The 22,293-nt window shown below is 45.6% G+C and overlaps 1 protein-coding gene across 2 annotated transcripts in view; it reads right to left on the bottom strand.

The window, feature by feature from the left end:
* The window catches only part of dok4 (docking protein 4), a 60,608-nt gene that overhangs the window by 4,818 nt on the left and 33,497 nt on the right, over positions 1 to 22,293 (bottom strand). For both annotated transcript variants that reach the window (XM_031738326.2, XM_039614148.1), the window contains 6 exons: positions 5,746 to 5,853; positions 3,942 to 4,056; positions 3,155 to 3,274; positions 2,177 to 2,366; positions 1,070 to 1,208; positions 361 to 478 (listed from right to left, as the gene is read on the bottom strand). In XM_031738326.2, coding sequence (XP_031594186.1) covers positions 361 to 478; positions 1,070 to 1,208; positions 2,177 to 2,366; positions 3,155 to 3,274; positions 3,942 to 4,056; positions 5,746 to 5,853 — 790 coding nt within the window. The remainder of the gene's footprint in view (positions 1 to 360; positions 479 to 1,069; positions 1,209 to 2,176; positions 2,367 to 3,154; positions 3,275 to 3,941; positions 4,057 to 5,745; positions 5,854 to 22,293) is intronic.

Below are 22,293 nucleotides of genomic sequence, written 5' to 3'. Positions count from 1 at the left end.
AACAGACAATATAAAACAAGCAAAAATGAGAAAAAAGCAGTTTTAAAAAGGTGAGTTTTGAGTTGTTTTTTAAAAACAACACTGAGTCCATCTGTATTGAACGACCCTCTGCCTCCTAGAAAGGAGGTGAAGAGAATGAAAAAAGTAAAGTATGTCCGTAACATGGAGATGGAGCATGGAGGTGATGAGAGCGCGACTTCCTACGAGTGCAGAGCTTTAAAGAGACGACCGTGAAGACAAAAATCAGGTTTTGTTGAGTTTATGGGAGGAGCTTTCGAACTTCTGACATCATCAACATTAAGAGTTCAATCTTATATAAATCTCGTGTAAATGTTATGTAAGGGTCGGCGTGCGGCGTACCGCTGCCGGGATCCATGCCGGTCTGGTTTCCAGTGATGTGGTGCCAGTAGGCGGATCGGGGCAGGATGGCGGTGGGGGTGCAGGGGTACGAGCCAGACTCTGAGCCCTTCGACAGCAGCTGGGAGTTAAAAAAAGACAACATCAGGAATTGAGACAAAGAGCACAGGAAATAGCACGGCTCACACGCAATCAAAGAATCAAGTTCATTTTATTGTGAAAGCGTCCCAGCAGGAAGACGCCACAGGTACGCAAACAGACCAGCCCGTTTTTAACCTCATGATGTAATCCCATGTTCTCTTCTGCTGCCGCGGAGCCTCTGAGCAAGGCAGGTTTCTTTATTTATCTTTGTGTGATTTGTATTTACTGCTTTTTTCTGTTTATTTACAAAATAAAATGAATAAAATGTGAATATGAAGTATGAATGTGAAATTTCATAGGACTTTATAGCCTGATTTATTACAATTGTTTATCACAGCGTTACAGGAAGTTTATTTTGACATTTTCAAAACTTTGTTGAGATGAACACATTTATGCATTTATTAACACTTAATGATAATTTTTAAAATTAAGCTGCTCTTTGAAACAGAGAAGTCGCCCCCTGCTGGATGTTTTCTGACCTGCCACTTCCATCATTTACATCCAGTCTGTGGCAGTGCGCTGCTGTGATCGCACAGGGTTTGAATAAAGGTTGAATTTGGTCACGTCTCACCCTGCTGTTCTTCTCCATCTCCAGCAGGACCTTCTTGTGCTGCTCGGCGATGGCCAGCGTGGACGAGTGGACCCTCTGGTAGATCTGCTCCCCCTCTCTGGTCTGGAAGGTGTAGAGTCCCTCGCCGCTGTCACACATCCTGCACATGACAGCAGCTCAGCGTGAAAACGTCGGAGTTACCTCGCAGTCGTCTGAATCCTACTGCTCAGTTTTCTCTCTGAGTCACTCCAGAGAAGATAAAGGTTGAGATGAGGGAAGTAAAGCACTGCTCATCCTCCAAAACAACGTCACCAAATTAGGGATTTACCCGTTTTGTGGTTAACAAGACGTCAAACGTGAAAGTGATCTGCAGTTTCATCTCTGGCCTGATTCTTCCTGCCATCTTTGTGTAGTTAAAGTTATTTTTTGCCGGTGGAGGAGCGGTGCGTCCTGCTGTGTCACCAGCCGGACGCACTGCTGGTGATACAGCAGTGAGGCCAAGCAGCATCCTGAGCAGCTCCTCCAATGTCCACTCCAGGCTCAGTCAGCCCCTTTATACTCGACCCTAACCACTCACTGACTGATGGTGAGCGTCTTAGATGGCGCTTTTCTGATAATCGATCGATGTGCAAATAGTAAGATCATTACATCATCTTCTCCAGTCAGGTTTGAGTTTAAGCGCTTTGCTGCGTTCGCAGCAGAGCCCTCTACATCCGCCAGAGGGCTCTGTTGCTGTTTCACACACACACACACACACACACACACACACACACACACACACACACACACACACACACACACACACACACACACACACACACACACACACAGCATTATCTGCATGCTGACCCAATCATAGCTGGTCAGGTTTTATCAAAGAAGAGGAGATAAGGAGGTCTGTCCCAGCATCGATTCATCGACTAATCTATTCAATCAATCTCCTCACGAGGCTCAGCCCAATGCAGCGCCCTGCGTGTGTGTGTGTGTGTGTGTGTGTGTGTGTGTGTGAGTGTGTGGTATCCTTGGACTGACGGTATGTGAGTTCAGATAAGCACTTCATCTCAAAGTCACCTTGCTAACAAAGGATGGCTGAGGACAGACCCCCCCCCAACCACCACGAAGTCTCACCGTCCAGCCTCGAAGGTGAAGCGGGTGGCGTCGCGTCCGTAGCGCCGCAGCGAGCAGAGCGGCCAAGTGACCAGCTTGGTGCGAGGGTTGTGGATGTCCCACAGGTAGATGTTCTCGTGGGTGATCTGCATCATGCACTCGCCGTAGATGTCCAGGTTGGGGCAGGGGAGGAGGAAGACGTTGAAGCGCTCTGAGCAGACAGAGGACGGTCAGACCCCGCCCAAATGTTAAGTAAAATCTGTTTTCATGCTCAGGTCCTCACAGTAAACACTGATTAACAGTGAACTGCTTTTTTGCAGCTGGAGGATGAATAAAGTTAAAGTTATTCATTCTTTCATAACAGACACAACCTCTAAATAGGTTTTCATAACTGTGTGCAATGACCGTTACAAGGTTTATGAAATCTGACATAAAAATAAACTAATATATTTTCACAGTTGAAGGAGCTTTCAGTGTCACTTCCTGTTTTTAATTTGAAATGTTTCACGGTGAAAACATCTTTGTGCTGGGCTGGACTTTCATGTAATACCACTTTGTGCCACACGATGGTGCAGCAAGTCAACGTAACCCTGATTTAACGAGTCATTAAGAGCAGATTTACAACAGCAGCCTTGATCAAAGGAAAACAACCAAAAAGAAATATCACGGGTAAAAATACCATACATCCAAAAACATATCGCCCCCTTTAGGGGCCTCCACCTCCTCCTGTCCCAGCATCCTCCACTGTCACACCAACCCTCTGCATGTCCTCCTTCACTACATCCATGAACCTCCTCTGAGGTCTTCCTCTTCTCCTCCTGCCTGGCAGCTCCATCTTTATCCTCCAACCCCCCTCCTCTGCACACACTCAGACCCACTCAACCTGACTCTGAGCTGTCCCTCATTTCTGATCCTGTCTCACTGCCAATGAACATCTGAACATCTTCAGCTCGGACTGATAAAATGGTCATAGTCACAGTGTGTGTGTGTGTGCTGTACCTGTGTGTTCACACTGCACTCCAGCAGCCAGCAGGTCTGGCTCGCCCATGCTGATGTCATTAAGTCGCATCCCCAAACACTCGATCGACAGCGTCTTGAACCAATCCTCAGCCTCCAGCTCTGAGAGAGAGAGAGAGCTGTCGGGGACTAGAAACACGTATTGGCTTCACCTCACCGACTCCCCGTTAAAAGAATTTAAAATCCTGCTCCTCACAAACAAACTCAACTCAAAAAAAGTTGGAAATTTGAAAATCACATAAATCTATATTTATTTATTTTATCCACAGTAGAACGCAGATTTTAAAGGTTTAAACATATGAGCTCCTTTTGAATTAGCAGGCATCAAGTCTGAACATTTTTAGGAACTCTTAATGACCTTGTAGTACCATATCACCCTATTAGAGCACTTCGCTCTCACACTGCAGGCCTACTTGTTGTTCCTAGAGTATTTAAAAGTAGAATGGGAGGCAGAGCCTTCAGTTTTCAGGCCCCTCTTCTGTGGAACCAGCTTCCAGTTTGGATTCAGGAGACAGACACTATCTCTACTTTCAAGATTAGGCTTCAAACTTTCCTTTTTGCTAAAGCATGTAGTTAGGGCTGGACCAGGTGACCCTGAATCCTCCCTTAGTTATGCTGCAATAGACGTAGGCTGCCGGGGATTCCCATGATGCACTGGGCACTGCTCTTCCTCATATGTTCATACATTACACATCATTATACATCACCATTAACTGTTCCATTGTGCCTTCTCTATCCCCCCCCGAACATGTCGAGGCAGACATGTTACCTGATTCACAGGTGAAGGTGCGTGAGGTGTCGTCTGTGAACACAATGGCCACCGCCTGTCGCTTGGTGTCACGTGGCAGTCGTGTGATGTTCTTCACATTGCTGATCTCTGTCACCTAAACAGCAAGTTGGAGATAAAGTGGAAATCAGGGCTGATTAAACACCACGCAGAGACACTGTGACCTCTAACATCAACCTAGGAGCCGAGGCGCCACCTGCTGGCAGGGCCTGTCAGGTTACATATCACTGGCTAATGAGGCAATCAGTCTAATTTAATCCAGGTCAGGTTTTCTGCTTCGTTTTCATATGTCAGTCAGTCCAGGAAACTGCTAAAACTTTGAATGTGTCCCCAAGTCCAGTCACAAAAACCATCAAGCGCTACGATCAAACTGTCTCACATGGGGACGCCCCAGGAAAGGAAGACCAGGAGTCACCTCTGCTGCTGAGGATACATTCATCCGAGTCACCAGCCTCAGAAATCACAAGTTAACAACAGCTCAGATTAGAGCCCAGATAAATGCCACACAGAGCTCCAGTAGCAGACACATCTCTACATGTTCAGAGGGGACTGAGTGAATCAGGCCTTTATGGTCAAACAGCTGCTAAGAAACCACGACTGAGGAAAAGCAACAAGCAGAAGAGATTTGTTTGGGCCAAGAAACACAAGGATTGGACATTTGACCATCTGTGCTTTGGTCTGATGAGTCTAAATCTGAGATCTTTGGTTCCACTTGCCGTGTCTGTGTGTGAAGCATAGAGGTGGTGTGATGGTGTTGGGGGGGGGCTTTCCTGGTGACACCGTTGGGGATTTATTCAAAACTGAAGGCACACTGAACCAGCATGGCTACCACAGCATCCTGCAGCGACATGTCAGGACAGGACAGTGAACCCAAACACACCTCCAGCCTGTGTGAGGGCTGTTTGACCAAGAAGGAGAGTGATGGAGGCCTGGCCTCCACAGTCACCTGAGCTAAACCCAATGGAGATGGTTTGGCATGAGATGGAGCGCAGAGTGAAGGCAAAAGGACCAACAAGTGATCAGCATCTCTGAACTCCTTCAAGACTGTTGGAAACCATTTCAGGTGACGACCTCATGAAGCTGATGGAGAGAACGCCAAGAGTGTGCAAAGCAGGAATCAAAGCAAAGGGTGGATATTACGAAGAATCTAAAATAGAAAACATGCTTTGAGTTATTTCACACTGTTTTGTTTACTACATGATTCCACATGTGTTCATTCATAGTGTTGATGCCTTCAGTCAGAATCTACAATGTAAACAGTCATGAAAATAAAGAAAAACCATTAAACGAGAAGGTGTGTCCAAACCTTAGAGTGGTAGTGTACATCAAAGTTGAGCCAAATATTCCTCAAAGTGTCTGATTCCTTGCAGTTGGAGTCGTCCCATCCACCTTAACATCTCAGCTGTGATTGGATTACAGTCGATTCTTTGGAGCTTTGTGAGAAAGAACAAAGAGCAACCACAAGTTCACAAGCATCGATGGGCTGAAGGATGCTCAGTGAAGGAGTGTGAAGGCAGCCAGGACGGTCATTTGAAGGAGAAGTAATGCTGCTGCTGCTGCTGCTGATGATGATGATGATGAAGAACAGCTCGTTGAGTTTTAAAGAGAAGAAGAAGAAGAAACGGTCGTCTCACGCTGAGCTCTGTACAGACTTTCATCTCTGTCAGTGAGTGTGTCAGCTCTAAAGTGTTAGTTTTCTCCTTCAGAGCACACCTGAGCCACACACACACACACACACACACACACACACACACACACACACACACACACACACACACACACTTACTTTAGGACATGCTCTGATGTAGGCAGCCTTCTCGTCGGGGTATTTCTCCAGACGACGAGGTCCTTTGCTGGAAGATTTCTTGAACACCAGCCAGCAACGCCGATAGATCTGAAGCACACACACACACACACACACACACACAATGACATTAATTTTATATCATCATAAACTCATATCAACATAATGCACATTCTGTAGAGCAGTGCTTCCCCCTGGTGGAGCATAAAGTCAGTGCAGGACGTGGATACAGAGTGAAGCTTCGTCTCGTGTTCTCTCTACAAATCTCTGTCCTCAGGGGCGGATCTACTGTGGTGGCATAGGGTGGCATGTTCTCTTGCCACCCTAGTTTTGCATATGTAAAAATATGCATATAAGTAAGTATTAACACTTTGAGCCTAGTTACAATTACCATTGAACTTCCATCCATCCATCCATTCGCTTCCGCTTATCCTTTTCAGGGTCGCGGGGGGTGCTGGAGCCTATCCCAGCTGTCATAGGGCGAGAGGCGGGGTACACCCTGGACAGGTCGCCAGTCTGTCGCAGGGCCAACACACAGGGACAGACAACCATTCGCACTCACATTCACACCTAGTGACAATTTGGATTATCCAATTAACCTATCCCCACAAGCTGCATGTCTTTGGACGGTGGGAGGAAGCCGGAGTACCGGAGGAACCCACGCAAACACACGGGAGAACATGCAAACTCCGCACAGAAAGACCCCGGCCTGATGGTGGAATTGAACTCAGGACCTTCTTGCTGTGCGGCAACAGTGCTAACCACCGTGCCACCGTGCTGCCATTGAACTTAAAGTCACTAAATTCTAAAACTCAGTATAGTGCATTAACCCCCCCCCCACCCGCATTAAAAAATGGTTCAGCCCATTGCGTTGAAACAGCTTTAGTTCTTGTTGTCAGTAGCAACTGACACCATGGGTATTTCAACACAACTGGTTGGTTGTTACACTCTGGTGAGTTTCTTTAACACAATAAATTGTGAAAATTAGGTTTAAATTTCTGGTGAAAAATTTGTGCAGGAACAACAGTAACAGTAACAAGTCTATAACTCGTACTTCTAACTGATCCACCTCATGTTGTGTAGCTTTTGTACTTGGGCTACACGCTTACTTATTTTACAGGCTCTACAATACATAAAATCAAAGTTCACATGTTTTAATGTAACTGTAATTATTTGGGCTAAAGCCAGTAAGAAAGTTACAGACAGGTCTCTGTACAGATGCAAGTTTACTATCCGCGAAAGTAGCTGGTGTTTCATACAGAGCAACATATGCTCATAAATTCAAATACAAAATGTCTCGAGACCCCCCCCCCACTTCAGCCTCGGTTGTTTACGAGAGCTGAGTTCAGTCTCGAGGGCGGGAGACGAGGAGATGATCTTTAATGAACAAGTGTGGAATACAAAGAGCTCCTCACATATGTGACCTCTAAAAGGAAATCTGAGCACAAAGGAGTGAGATTAGCTCTGATATAGACTCCCAGCATCACCCAGACGTGGATCCATAACAATGATTTTGTCATTTTGTGTAATCAAGTTCAGCAGATGCTCTTTTCCAAAGCAGGTAGTAATTCATTCTTTTCTGAGGAAAGAGGATTGCTGATGGACTGAACTTCCACCCAAGTAGCAACATCCAGGGAAAGAATGAAGATGAGCTGCAGTTCATCTAACGTCCAGCAGAGGCAGCAGTGAGTCAGTCCCCATAGACTCCCATGTTGAAACTTTACGGCAGAAATAAACATGTTTGCAGCCTGATACACAAACTGTTTGGTTTCTGTGGATTATTTCTCCTCCATAACACCTGCATAGGGAGAATGTTTCTAAAACTCATCTGTTTAAATTGTATTAAGGATTAAAGTTTGCATCATTAGGGGAGTGGCCTCTTTGACTGACAGATGGATGGTTTCTTAAAGCCAGATGTAACAAATTGATACAAATTAAAAGACATATATGGAAATTAAAATGTAATTAGTTTTTCAAACAAATTTGTCAGATGCTTCAATAAACTCTCCATTTTCAAAACATTTCAAAAGAATTTTCTGGCAGTTTCAAGGTTCAGGCTTTAGTGGGTTAACCTCCAGCTGCATCAGAGAACATTAAGCCTGACTTTGACCCCGAGTACACGCTGGCCTTTAGTGTTTGACTCTGGCGACACTTTCACAGCGAGGAGACGTTTTCTGATGCCTGAAGAAACCAGACACGATAGACTGATCAGAGCGGCTCTCGCCTCAGAGGAGGACAGTTAAGCTCATGTTGTCCTCCAGTGAACACTTCAGGCTCGGGCTGGGCTGTTTCTCAGCACAGACACTGGGAGATTTTACAGTGTTACTGGTGGTTCTTCTCTCACCATGGGTATGCCAAACAGGTTAAAAAATAATAACTAAAACTAATAATGATGATAATAATTACAGCCCAAACAGATTATTGGAGACCTGATGAGACAAACAAGGAGAAAGATCGGGTGGATTAAGTCAACTTATAGCATTTAAATGCTTTGAAACTGTCAACAAAATAAAAACTGAAAGAATCAGATGAACAGAAAACATGCTGAACTACTAAATGTGTAGTTTTTGATAAGTCCCCATCATTCATCAGCCTCCTCCTCTTCATCTCTCCCTTCACTGTCCTCTGAAGTAATCAGGTCTCAGCAGACAGAGCTGTGAGGAGTGCTAAGTGAAGCTAAAGAGAGGAGACGGAGGAGGGAGATGGGAGGAAGGGGAAGATAGGAGAGCTAATTGCTTCCTTCTTGTAGCCTCAAAGATGAAACGAGTGCGGAGCTGTTGGGAGTTGCTGTAATTCTCAGAGGGGCTCGCTCAGATGAAAGCACGAGGAGATGATGATGTTATGCAGCCGAGGTGTTAGCGTAACCTTGAAATGCTGCGTTGGCACACTCTGAATGGATCCACGGCTGCTCTGTTTTTCTCTCAAATCACACATTTGTCCTTCGCTTGAGCTGCAGTGGCTGCAGACCGAAACCACACGATGCAGAGGCCCGGTTTAAACAGCTCTGCCAGAAAATGGGTGTGCTGCATGACAGCCGGCTACTTTAGCAGCAGATCAGAGTTTAAGTGATCGTATCCACTCAAGATAGTTTGTGAAGTCGCTTCCTAGGAGCAAAGTGACTGAACCGGATCCTGTGATGGACTCACAGGTCAGAGTCACATGACCCACAAATACTGTGAAACCTTAACGTTTGCATTTAAGCCTCTGCAGCGTTTTTGGTGACCATCTTCAGAGAGCTCGGTTATCACAGACTGCACAGACACACAGAGCTGCTAATTAGTGCTCAGTCACATCCAGAGCTGTAGTGTGCATTACATGAAGTGCACGTTTTTCAGACCAAAAACTACTGTAAGCATCTAAAGGTCATTTTAGGATGAAGCGTTTTAGGACTGCAGCTGTTTGACACACACACAGTAATAACTTCACTGTGGTGACTTCCAGTTATTAAAGCCTCATAAATGAAATATAGAGCAGAGGAATCAGGAGGAAATAATGGAGCAAAAACAATAACATTAATAAACATTAGACGCTGTGCTCTGCTTGAACACTGCAGAGGACGTTTGGCTGTGTTCACAGTGCAAACCTCTGTAGAGCTAATGCAATCCTGAACTGAGCCGTGACTGTGCACGAGTAACATCAGCATTCACAGTTAGAAGCTCAGATGAACCAGGTTTGTGGTGGCTGCAGCTCAGGAGGCAGAGCTGGTCATCTACTAAGTCTGTGGTTCGATCCCTGGCTGCTCCTGTCTGCATGCCAGGTACCCTTGGGCAAGACACTAACCCCAGGTTGGTCTGCAGTGCACCCGTCACTGACGATAGAAAGGTGTAGAACGAAGCTCTTGTATGAATGTGTGAACGAGGTGTTTGCATAAAGAGCTTTGAGTGCAGTCTGTGCAATCCAGCGTTAGCACAACAAAGTCAGTAACGTCATGGAAAAACAGTTTCAGATGCAGGTTTCAGTCATGACAAATCTCTGCATGAACAATGATGAAACACCATGTTTCACGCAGAGACCTCGCACAGCCATCAGACGTAACACATGATTCCTCCGATGACACCGGGGGCGGCGTTTCCCTGGGATCGCAGCTTTCAAGGAGGACGTGGACGTCCGTGTGCAACCTGAATCAGCTCGATGCTGCCGGCTTTGATGTGTGAAAACTACAAAGATGGTGTGAAAGCAATCAGCTGGTGTGGTTCTGGATGGATTTAGTTGGCCTGGAGAGGCGACAACTGCTGAGTAAAAGCAAGAATTTAAGGCAAAAAAACAAATAAAGTAATGTAAAAGATGAATTATTGTTATTTTAGAAACTTTCAAGATTTGACTTTTCACGATGACAGGAGGTATGTCTGCAAAGAAGGTGAACTGTTTAAACCTGAACACTGCGTCAGCTGTCACGCATGGTGGCGGCAGCGTGATGGTGTGGGGCTGTGGTTAGAATAATAAAGAGGGAGGACTGCTTCATATCAAATCAATAGTTCGATGTTTGAAACATGGACACAGTCGGGCACTCCCACAGGACAAAGACCCCAAAGCCCTGACATCAAACCTACACTGAAACGTTGTGGACTACGCTTGAAGCTGTTTCTATGCCAGAAAACCAACTAATTTAAATAAAGTCGACCAGTTGTGCCAAGAAGAGCGCTCAAATATCCAGAATTATGCCAAACACTTGTTGATGGCTTCTAAAAGTGTCTGACTGAGGTGCTAACAGACATTTAAGGGACATATAAGTGCAGGTGTATAAACACTGCAGGTGGATTAGAGAAAATCCAAAATGATTTCAAACCTGTGCACGCAAATCATCAAACCCCATGCTGAACAATCCTTCCACCCTGGGAACAGAAAAGTTTAAGGAAATCATTAAAAGCCCCAAATGAGCCTGAGATCCATGATGAGTGGATGGAAACTTCTGATCACAGCATGTTTGTCGAGTGTGCCTCAGACATGCAGGAACTGTCTGTCTCTCGTGTCCAGCAGGGGGCGACTCTTCTTCTAGAAGTCAGACATGATAACGTCCATTTTGGAAATTATGGCACTAACAGGATCACAAATGGATGATGCTTCAGGACCGGTCTGAGAGTGCGGCGTCCGTCGGTTTCTCAGGCAGACCTAACTGTCGCTTCAGGTTTCGTTACACACTCTGTAAATCAACCCCTTGATGAAGGAAACCTGAGCTCTTCCTTCTTCTAATGTTACCTGTGACAGAGGGACTTGGAGGTATAAGGCTTTAAAACAAACTCAGACATTCTAGAAATCAATACGAACCAATGACATTTTGTCCCTGCGTTTAAAGGTGGCACAAACAGGTGCAACCTTTCAGCTCCAGCAGGACGGTCGGCACACAGAGGATCGATGTGCTGTTTCGGTGCCTCAGGAAACGCCTGCATCTCTAACCAGCGTCCCCACAGGCACCATTACAGTTTGATCTGATCTCAGCACACCTGCTTCATTAAGCTTCAGGCTGCTCCGTCCCAACACCTCCACGCTAACAGCAGCCTGTGACTCCTTTCACCTGCACTGGTTCTGTAATGGACCACGAGCTATTTCTGGTGATGACTTTGGTCTGACAGAAAATAAGGTCAGCGCGAGCATCGACCGGTGCAGTGACTGTGGGGGATCACCTGAAAACACATTTAGTCGGTTACTGTTTGGTCTCCTGGTGGCTGGAAAATGTGCTGCACGTCACAGAGAAGATTAGAGCGTTATCAGAGGACAGACTCGTCTACGGCAGAAATCTCCAACAGCGGAGATGACGCATGTACCGAGCCTCCAACCGATGAGCTAAATCCCAGAGGAACCAGGAAACGTGCACTTCAATTCAACTTTTTTTTATATCACAACAACAGTCTCCTCAGAGTGTAGCTCAGGGAGGAAGAGAGATTTGTAGATCATGTTTCTGGCTGAAGAACATCTTGCAGAGTGGGGTTGTTACTGACGTCCTGTCACGTCATCTGCGTGTTTTGAAAGTGGGCGTGGCAAACAAAGCGTCAATCTCACTGTGAACCCAGAGACAGCGACGACTCGAGCCTGACGAGTCGTTAATGTAGAACCAGAAGAAGATGATCGTCCTCTCTGACTCTGATGCAGGTTTAAATCACCCGAAAGCTACGGCCATCTTTTATACCACCTGCAACGTGAGAAGGCTGGCGGGGCGGGTTTGTCAGTCAGGACGTCGATAAAACGAACCTCAGTCTTGCTCGATATGAGGAGAAATCATAGTCACGATTGTTTTGGGCAATATTTGTACTCCTGGTTTAAATCAGCAACGCTGTTTGTTTCCTGAACTTTCCAAAAACTCCCAGCGTGTGTGTGTGTGTGTGTGTGTGTGTGTGTGTAATGAGTCCGTACATCTCTGTGCGCAGACCCTCATTTGTCGAGTTTATGGAGTTTTATGATGCGTACACCGTCAACATGACGAATAACCTTGGCGGTGCCTTCAGGCCCGATGGAAAGGTCCCGGCTGATTTATAAAACTTTTACAAACATTTTCACCTCTGAAGACAGAGCCGTGAACACCGAGGGCAGAGTAACCACATCTGTGCAATCTGTCACCGTAACGACGGCAGCAGACGCAGCAGGCCGCGCGCCTCGACTCTCGTCTATCATTAGAATCTGTTTCACTTCGACTCGCAGCGAACACTAAAATCACAATAATGGTCTGTTGATTCAATAAAACCAAAAGTCCTTCGAAAATCCACCCGCACCACTCAGCAGCCGTCTCAGGCACTTATTTTGAAGCATTGTCTTGATTAACTTTAATTTCAAAGATTGCTTCACTTAAACCTGATAAAAATAAAAAAAGCAAAAGAAAATAAAGTTGTACTTTACAGGGAGTGCAGAATTATTAGGCAAGTTGTATTTTTGAGGAATAATTTTATTATTGAACAACAACCATGTTCTCAATGAACCCAAAAAACTCATTAATATCAAAGCTGAATGTTTTTGGAAGTAGTTTTTAGTTTGTTTTTAGTTTTAGCTATTTTAGGGGGATATCTGTGTGTGCAGGTGACTATTACTGTGCAGAATTATTAGGCAACTTAACAAAACACAAATATATACCCATTTCAATTATTTATTTTTACCAGTGAAACCAATATAACATCTCCACATTCACAAATATACATTTCTGACATTCAAAAACAAAACAAAAACAAATCAGCGACCAATATAGCCACCTTTCTTTGCAAGGACACTCAAAAGCCTGCCATCCATGGATTCTGTCAGTGTTTTGATCTGTTCACCATCAACATTGCGTGCAGCAGCAACCACAGCCTCCCAGACACTGTTCAGAGAGGTGTACTGTTTTCCCTCCTTGTAAATCTCACATTTGATGATGGACCACAGGTTCTCAATGGGGTTCAGATCAGGTGAACAAGGAGGCCATGTCATTAGTTTTTCCTTCTTTTATACCCTTTCTTGCCAGCCACGCTGTGGAGTACTTGGACGCGTGTGATGGAGCATTGTCCTGCATGAAAATCATGTTTTTCTTGAAGGATGCAGACTTCTTCCTGTACCACTGCTTGAAGAAGGTGTCTTCCAGAAACTGGCAGTAGGACTGGGAGTTGAGCTTGACTCCATCCTCAACCCGAAAAGGCCCCACAAGCTCATCTTTGATGATACCAGCCCAAACCAGTACTCCACCTCCACCTTGCTGGCGTCTGAGTCGGACTGGAGCTCTCTGCCCTTACCCAATCCAGCCACGGGCCCATCCATCTGGCCCATCAAGACTCACTCTCATTTCATCAGTCCATAAAACCTTAGAAAAATTAGTCTTGAGATATTTCTTGGCCCAGTCTTGACGTTTCAGCTTGTGTGTCTTGTTCAGTGGTGGTCGTCTTTCAGCCTTTCTTACCTTGGCCATGTCTCTGAGTATTGCACACCTTGTGCTTTTGGGCACTCAGTGATGTTGCAGCTCTGAAATATGGCCAAACTGGTGGCAAGTGGCATCTTGGCAGCTGCACGCTTGACTTTTCTCAGTTCATGGGCAGTTATTTTGCGCCTTGGTTTTTCCACACGCTTCTTGCGACCCTGTTGACTATTTTGAATGAAACGCTTGATTGTTCGATGATCACGCTTCAGAAGCTTTGCAATTTTAAGACTGCTGCATCCCTCTGCAAGATATCTCACTATTTTTGACTTTTCTGAGCCTGTCAAGTCCTTCTTTTGACCCATTTTGCCAAAGGAAAGGAAGTTGCCTAATAATTATGCACACCTGATATAGGGTGTTTTATGTCATTAGACCACACCCCTTCTCATTACAGAGATGCACATCACCTAATATGCTTAATTGGTAGTAGGCTTTCGAGCCTATACAGCTTGGAGTAAGACAACATGCATGAAGAGGATGATGTGGACAAAATACTCATTTGCCTAATAATTCTGCACTCCCTGTACTAAGTTCTACTTCTTTAACCAGAGCTTCTTGTGTCTCTTTCTGATCATTAAAAACAGACTGACAGTTTTGGCTCAGGGTGAATCTGGCTGCCTGAGCTCAGCCACGGTCCGGTGTGGATGTGTCAGGAGTGTCGTGACAGTCGTGCCACGTCTGTGCCAAACAACACCTGCTGTAACTCGTGTCCACATAAAATTTGCTGGTGCCATAACTGATGCATACGTGAGAGCCCAGATTAGGCTGTCGGGATGTTTTGTGCCGATTCTCCGTGCAGCCTCTGGCCGTTCCTGTTCCTGGAGTTTTCCTCATGTATGACCTTTTGCCTGTTTCCTGATTGCTGTCAGGAAGAATCAGCTTCATCTGTATTTTGGTACTTTTGCCTGGTTTTCTGCCTGCTCCTTGTCTTTGCTGCCTGCTCCTGTTATGACCTCATGTGTACAGTTGAAGTCACTGATCTTAACTTTTTACCTGATCTCTCTCCTAATCCGTCCGGCAGCTTCCCATCCCGCTCCGGCTGGTTTAATTCCTGCCAGGATCCTGCGATGAATCCTCAGCTTCTCAGCTTTCTTCTTTTGGAGATTAACTCTGCACCTCAGGCAGGATTAACAATGACAGCGACTGCGTGCTAATTGCTGCTGATGTCAGCCCAGAGTTTAGCGTGTCGAGGCAGGACTGTAATCCCCAAATAAGACACGATGACCACTGAGGAATGAGGAAAATCATTTAAAGCACCTTACACCAGTCATAACACACAGACGTTAAATGTAGGTGGAAAAGCTAATCTTGCTCTCTGAGTGAGTGAGGCAACGAGAGGCAGGTCAGGGTTTTCTCCCCATCATACCCGGGGATCTCTGTGGATCCACTGACACGGGATAAACAGCCACATGAAGCTGGCTATCACCTCACTAAGCTAACGCCAGGTTTCCCACCTGTAGCTGTCTCATGAAAGGGGGCGTTGGCCAACCTCACTGATTATTGTACTGACAGCTACATTATAATCACTGATGGACTATAATGTTGGGACTAACGCGTTATTAAGTAACGCGTTACAGTAACTACGTTATTATTGTGGTAACGAGCACGGTAACTAGTTATTATGCCAAAATCAGGAACGCGTTACTCGTTACTGGGATTTAGATAGGCTCGTTACTCGTTACTTCGTGTGGTGGCTATCACGGAGCTTCCACAGATTCAATAACATTAGCAAGTGGTGGAGGCCAGCAGGTGGATGAAGGAAGGGGAGGCAAGAGGAGAGACCCGAAGCGGCCGCCGGTCCGAGTGTCAGGTGAACTGAACTTCAGGTAAGAAGTTATGACCTGCAGTCTATCTGGGTCAGATATAAACCATGTTTAGGTGGAGTTTATTTTCGGTATGCTGACTTTTTACAGTCAGTTACAATAACTCGTACTGCGTGCTAGCTAGCATGACGGAGTTTATATACAGCTGGGTGGGTGCTATGATGTTACTGATAGTGAACTTTATTTTATTCGTAAGGTTAATTATTAGAGTTTCCAACCGTCCCGTACAAACAGAATCGTCTCGTATTCAGAGAAAATATTACGCGTTTCATATTGAGGTGAGAAGGAACACAGTTTGTCCCGAACTTCAGCTAGAATGGGAAAAGACACAAAGCTGGAGTTATTCTGTGTTTATGCTGTCAGCTGCCTCTTCTCTCATTCTCTCCCCTCCCTCTCCTGTTGCTACTTCAATCATGAAACTGATCAATGATCAGCTGATCGGCTTTTCTCTCGTTTGTTTATCGCCCACTTTGTGCCAGAAAGAGGAAACCAGCGGATGTTGCGCTAAACAACAGCAGCACGTTTAAGCTTGATCAGCTGTTGTTAGAATTTATTTAACATTAATTTCTAGTATCAGCTGATGTTTGCTGGAGCCACAGCTGTAAAGCCTACAAGCTTCTCACTTCCCGTACTTGTAGTACGCGTAGTGTGCGTACTTCAAGCGTGCATACCCTGAATTGGGACACAGCCTTTGAGTACGCGGCCCTTGTGGACCGTTAAGGCTGCGTACTTGTGTTTGCAACAAACTTGCCGTTTATTTTGCAAATCAAGCTCAACACTGCCCCTAGCGTCCTGGAGCACTTCTGTTGTGTTTTGGAGTTTGCATGTGTTTTGGATTTTGTAAGTGTTTTGGAGTTTCTACGTGCTTTGTCTCTGGGGGCCACCGTAGTTTTCAGCTTAAATTTACAAAGTAAACCAGGTAGTTACGTCGGACTGAGGCCAGGTGACAGTCACACCATCAAGGAACAGACCTGGGCTGAGACCACCTCCTCCACAGGCTCGTGGTGAGGTTGGTTTGGTGTGATTACTGCGTTCACACAAAGCAGGAAAAAAGAAGCAGAGTTTGATTTAATGGGTGAAACACGGCAGGAGTGAAAACACCGTAACTGGATTAAAATTCTGTTTTTCAGCACCTGGCTGTAACCCCCCCCCCACTCACACACATGAATAGCTCGACCGCACAAACTGAACCACCTGAAGTGACCCCTCGGGAATGCCGACATTGCCTCTATAAAATAAAGGAAAGCAGCTACGTGGGTGGAGGTCAGAGTGCAGCTGGGGCAGAGCGGGGAGGAGAGGTGGTGCCACGTCACGATATCTCATTAGTCTCAGCGGCTCCTTGTGTAACGATGCCTTCAAGGTAAATCAAACTCATTTCCAGATTCTCGGGACAGCAGGAGGAGACTCATCGTGTCCTTGGATGTTCTTTAAATTCACGATTGGACATACGACAAATTTATTAGTTTAACATGTCAGAACTTATAATCAGAATATTAACACTGATTAAACAACTTCTGCAGATGATGAACAACCCTGACTTCAGTCATGGTGATACTAACTGCTTATCTCAGACACGTGTGTGCAGTGAGCTGAAGCAGAGCTCCACGTTTTATCTTTTGCCTTTCTTGATCTTCTGCTTGAACTCTGCTGTTCCCTTGTTCTCTTTAAACTTTCAGCTGATCAGCATTCGACCTGCGTGCAGCGTAAAAGCACAGGTGGCGAGCTGTTAGCTTGTCGGAGGACTGCATGCAGATGCATCTCTGTGCTGGCTGAATTTCATTAATCCTTCTCTCTGCACAAACAGACAGACAGCAGTGTGTTAGCATGAGTGCAGCTTTAGCCTCTGAGGGGAACAGCCAGCGCTTTGCTGCTTCAGGTGGAGCCCACAAATATCCAGGCTAGGTGAGCACTTCCTGCAGGAAGCTGTTTAAATGAAAGCATGATAGTCTTTTATTCCGTCTTCCTTCTCAGATGGCCCCGCCCCTCCCTGAGCCTGGTTCTTCCTGTTAAAAGGGAGTTTTTCCTTCCCACTGTCGCCAAAGTGCTTGCTCATAGGGGGTCATATGATTGTTGGGTTTTTCTCTGTATGTGTTATTGTAGGGTCTACCTTACAGTATAAAGCACCCTGAGGCGACTGTTGTTGTGATTTGGCGCTGTATAAATAAAGTTGAATTGAACAGGCTTGTAGTTGTGATAACATGTGGGGCTGGGCCACAAAGCGGCTTCTCATGTTACATATAATGACATATTTTCATCCGATGTGCAGGACGAGGAAACCATTAAATGGAACCCGTCCGTTCTGAGCACGTGCAGACAGCTGAAGTGATTCTGCTGGATCTGCTCTCCGGCTCGGCGCAGAGATGAAACTCATCTTTGGTCTTAAACACGTCTGAGCGCTGTGTGCTGGATAAGCAGAGCGTCTGAGGGGATATATATCCTGCAAATTAGCTCACCTATCACCTTCTCATGTGTCGTGTCTATAAGTTTAATCTGGCCTCGGGCAACCTCACATTTAATTCCATCTGTGGGAGAGTCTGAGGGCTTTCAGGGCATTCATATCCATCACTCTCCTTCAATAAATCCACATGAATAATTCAGTTTGTTTTTTTAATCTGGTGATGAGTGCCCAACATCGTTTTTTTCTCCTGCTCGATCAGCTCCGATCCACACGTGAGCTCTTTGTTCCTGAGCTGAACACACAGCCGCTCAAGAAACCAGTGACTGATCTGCAGTTTGTGCTCTGTCGTCGGCTTCGGCCTCATTAACTACGACGCTTTCACCTTCATCTCATCCCCGGAGACTCCAGGAATAAAGTACCGGAGTAAAACGTTCCCTCTAGAACTCCATTTTATTAACATAAAGAATATTAACATGATTTATTATTTCAGGAAACTTAATTAATTTGCTTTTTCTATCAAATAAAATGTAATAATTTAATAAAAACTGCAGTTTTTTCTCTCACTAGTTCTGGCATAATTTAGTTTGTGATGACGTATTTACATTTATTGAAACTAAGGCTCTGAACCAGTCCTGTGTCCACACAGACAGGAGGCGCACAGGGAGGCAACACAAAACACAGACAGAAAAGGTGTTACCGCAGAAATCTGGGGTTGCTTTGCAGGAGGAAGGTTTAAACATGAACCATTAATAAAGAAATCCACACAGAGTCCAAAAGCAACGGGACGGAGAACTCAGAGTAATATTCATTTTCAGCTTCAGCAGTAACTTTTCACGTAAGCGTTGTTTAGGATAAATGGTTTCCTGAAGTCTGGAGCCCGAGCACATCCTCAAACGCTGCGTCTCAGAACCGCACGGGGGTCGTTCGGTCTGGACTGTCGGTGTTGGAGAGATTAAGTGTGTTGGTAACTTTGTGCTCGCTGGCTGCACCGCAGCATCCGCACACACGGCACCATTACTGGAACAGACGCCCATGAACCTGTGCAGGAGTCAAACACACACTCGTCTCCTCTGAGGAGCGTTCGGCCTTCCAATCTCAAAGTTTGGAAAGCATCCAAAGCACCAGCGAGCGGACGCAGCTGAAGGATGGAAAATGTATTTTACAGCTACTCAGAGGAAGTGGAAAAAAACTAGACGAGCATTTGTTTCCCTGTACCCAAAAGGCAGAACTAAGCACACAGACAGATGGGGAACATCTCACATATGTTTCTAGACGTGGAGCTTATTAGCAATCTGAATGCATCGACTTCATGATTAATCAGCAGGAGGCGGTTTGACAGGGGTGTGTGTGGGATGCTCTATGCCTGGAGGCTGATCAATACCAATCTCATCAATACCGTAGTTCATTATCCTGTGAGGGCGGTGGAAATGCTAAGGAAGGAAACAAAGAGGAGACTCACACACAGCTGAGGTCAGCGTGGCGGCGCTGCGTGGCGGGCCTTTTCCTTCTGGCTTTGTTGTTCCTCTTGAGATAAATGAAGCGTGACTTTGGCAGTCCATCTATCCAGCCTTGAGGAGGACCTCAGCTGTGCCATTCCTCTGTGCCCCGAAGATGCAGAGACTAATTCAGATAAACTGCCGTTCACCTCTGTTCCTATTCGTGTGCTCTCCGTCTCTCTGCAACTCTGAGGTAGCTCGTAGAGAAGCTTGCCCGCCAAAAGCTTCAAATGTGAGGCTACTGACGTGCTAACAGGGTGAAACTCGGGTTTTCTCCATGCTGGCCTTCAGTACCTTCTGCCACTGAGCTGACGATCACCTCCAGTCAGTCTCATGTAGGGATGGGTATCATTTAGGTTTTATCCAATACCGGTGCCAAATCGGTACTTTTGAAACAGTGCCGGTGCTTAAAGAATGGAGAGCACAAACTTGGTCCAAAAACCTCTTATGGTTTTATTTTTAGCAGTCTCTTTTTTTCTGCAAAATGATAAGAACCGTACCAACATATAAACATCATCTGTGCAAAGATTTATGTTTTTAAAGTGAAACAGTGAAAAATTACAGCGCTGTCAATACATGAATATCCAGACGTTGTACAAAAATGTCCAATTTTGGTACACAGTTGGACACCACGCCAGTTGAATGTTTTAGGTATTTAAGAGCAGAAATTAATTAATTTTATTAACATGCCTAAAAATGCTTTTGTTTTTTTGTTTTTTTAAAATGCGTTTTTGAAGAATTAACCACACATTTACATGGTAATGGGCCTTTTCTGCCATGGAGCGCTTAATTGGCCTCTGGCCCTTTAAACTCTGAGGGGCTGTAACTTTGGTTTCTTTTGGTCAATTTGCATGATTGACACCTCTTTTTAATTGTTTGGGCCAATAGAGTCACAGTAACGATGCCACATTCACATTACTTCAACCAATCAGACATTTCAAGGCCAAAACCCACGTGGGCCCAAATTTACTGCATGTGGCGTCTGTCCAGTCACGTGTCTGTAGGTGGGTCTAAAATGGAGGTTGTTGACGGAAAACAGCTCTGATGCGGCTAGGTAGGCATGGTAACTACTGATAATCACGTGGCTACCGGCTGCCAGCGAAATCTGGACGGTAAGCCAATTTCTGTCTTAGCGCATTTGCGCCGCTGTGTGTTTTTGTGGTCTTCTTTTGCGGCTCATTCAGTGAATTTTGGTCAGAGTGTGGTGAAACTTGGTGTTTGGAATTGGTGATAGCTGTGGAAGATAACAGCCTATCTTTAGCCGGTTACATGAAGTCTGGAGAATTTCTGGTTCGCCTTGTTTGTTTAGTGGACTTGTGCGCATTTACATAACTGCTCATTTAATCATGGCTTGTTTTCGTTGAGTTTGGTGGTTGTAGAAATGGTTTATATGACATTTTAGCTGAGATTCAGAGGTTTCTGTGGATACCACACTTGATCTCCTCCTTTTTGCTCCCGGTACCGGGGGCGTGGGGCTTAAAGCACTTGTTGCAGGCTGCTGAGTTTGCATCTTTTGCTGTGAAGTACAGCCAGACTTTGACCGCTTCGCCTTGGGCATTTTTAATCTGTAGCTCTGCTCTAAAAGAACGTACGTACCTGGGCCCGCCTACTATCCTTGTACAGGTAAAATGATTGGCTAGAATCCAAAGTGTATGACATCTCATGAAAAAAAAAAAAAGCACCGAAATGTGCGCTGCTTTTCGGTCTGGTTACTACCGTTTATGTCAGAACCGGTGCCAGATACCGGTACCCATCCCTAGTCTCATGTCAGGTGATGAACCAGAACCAGAGACTGGCGACATTATACCCTCTGCTTTTAAAATGACGTGTGATTGGATAGAAACGTCCCGCTCACCTGAGCTCCGAGTTTATCATCTCAGCTGCAGGTTGCAAGTCATATTGAATAAAACATGATGTTCAATTATGAAATCAAGACGCGTTTCATCAAAAAGGACCAGGGAGAAGGGGAGGAGTTTGGTATGAGAGTGCAGGTTTCGGGTACGAGAAGACGGCGGTGCTTAAACGAGGTGGCCGAGCTTCTCTTTAAGCTGCGTCACTGATTTTGTGCAGCTCAACATAAGGAAAGTCATGAATCCGATTTATCCAGGAGGAGAAAATCGGACACAAAGCGCACCGAGTCCAGTCAGCTGGTTTGGGTACTCCTCGGTGTCCCCCAGAGTAGCTAAGGAGGTAGCAGGGAGTGGGAGGTCTGGACATCTGCCCCTGTTCATGTTCAATAACAACCCACAAATCCACAAAGAAATGTGGCCTTAACATCATCTCTGATCCCTCTGCTGCTGCAAAGCCTCTTCATATCTGCCAGAGCGCTTCACAGGACGAAGAAGGGCAAGACCGCCAGCCAAACTGAGCTGGAATAAGGAAGCAAATTTAAAAGGGCAAAAACACAGAGGGAGAGGGGTGGATGGCGTACGGGAACGCCGAGGAAGGATGCAGATAACGAGACAGAAAAGGAAGAGCTGTGCAGAATCAGCGCTGAGGGCAGAAAGCCGCACAGGGAGAAAGCAAAGACGGAGAGCAATTAAACGGCGGGGCAGTCAGAGATGAGCGGGCAAAAACACGACATGAGATAGTGTTCAAAGCAAACACAGAAAGATTCCCAAAGAGAGCGAAACGGAGAAGGAATTCTGCTGTGGATAAGTAGGTCTGCCTTCCAGCTGGAACACACCATTACATGAATTATTTCCAGATAAAACGACCGTGCCCGGGCCAGTCAAAACCACTTTAGATCCCTGAATTCATCACTCGCTTCATGGACCAATCATTTCTTTTTCAGATTTCAGAAGTCCCAGAACTCCTCCAAGTGATTAACCGCATTTATAAAAGAGGGGAAAAGAACAAAAGCCCACGATGATTAGAGCTCCATCCCTCATCTTCATGACGAAGGACAGAAAACAGTCCTCCTCAGAGTCTGAGCAGCTGAAGCAA

Source organism: Oreochromis aureus, linkage group 1 (assembly GCF_013358895.1).
Source record: "Oreochromis aureus strain Israel breed Guangdong linkage group 1, ZZ_aureus, whole genome shotgun sequence".
Taxonomy (NCBI): Eukaryota; Metazoa; Chordata; class Actinopteri; order Cichliformes; family Cichlidae; genus Oreochromis; species Oreochromis aureus.
This window is presented reverse-complemented; position numbering and strand designations above follow the sequence as displayed.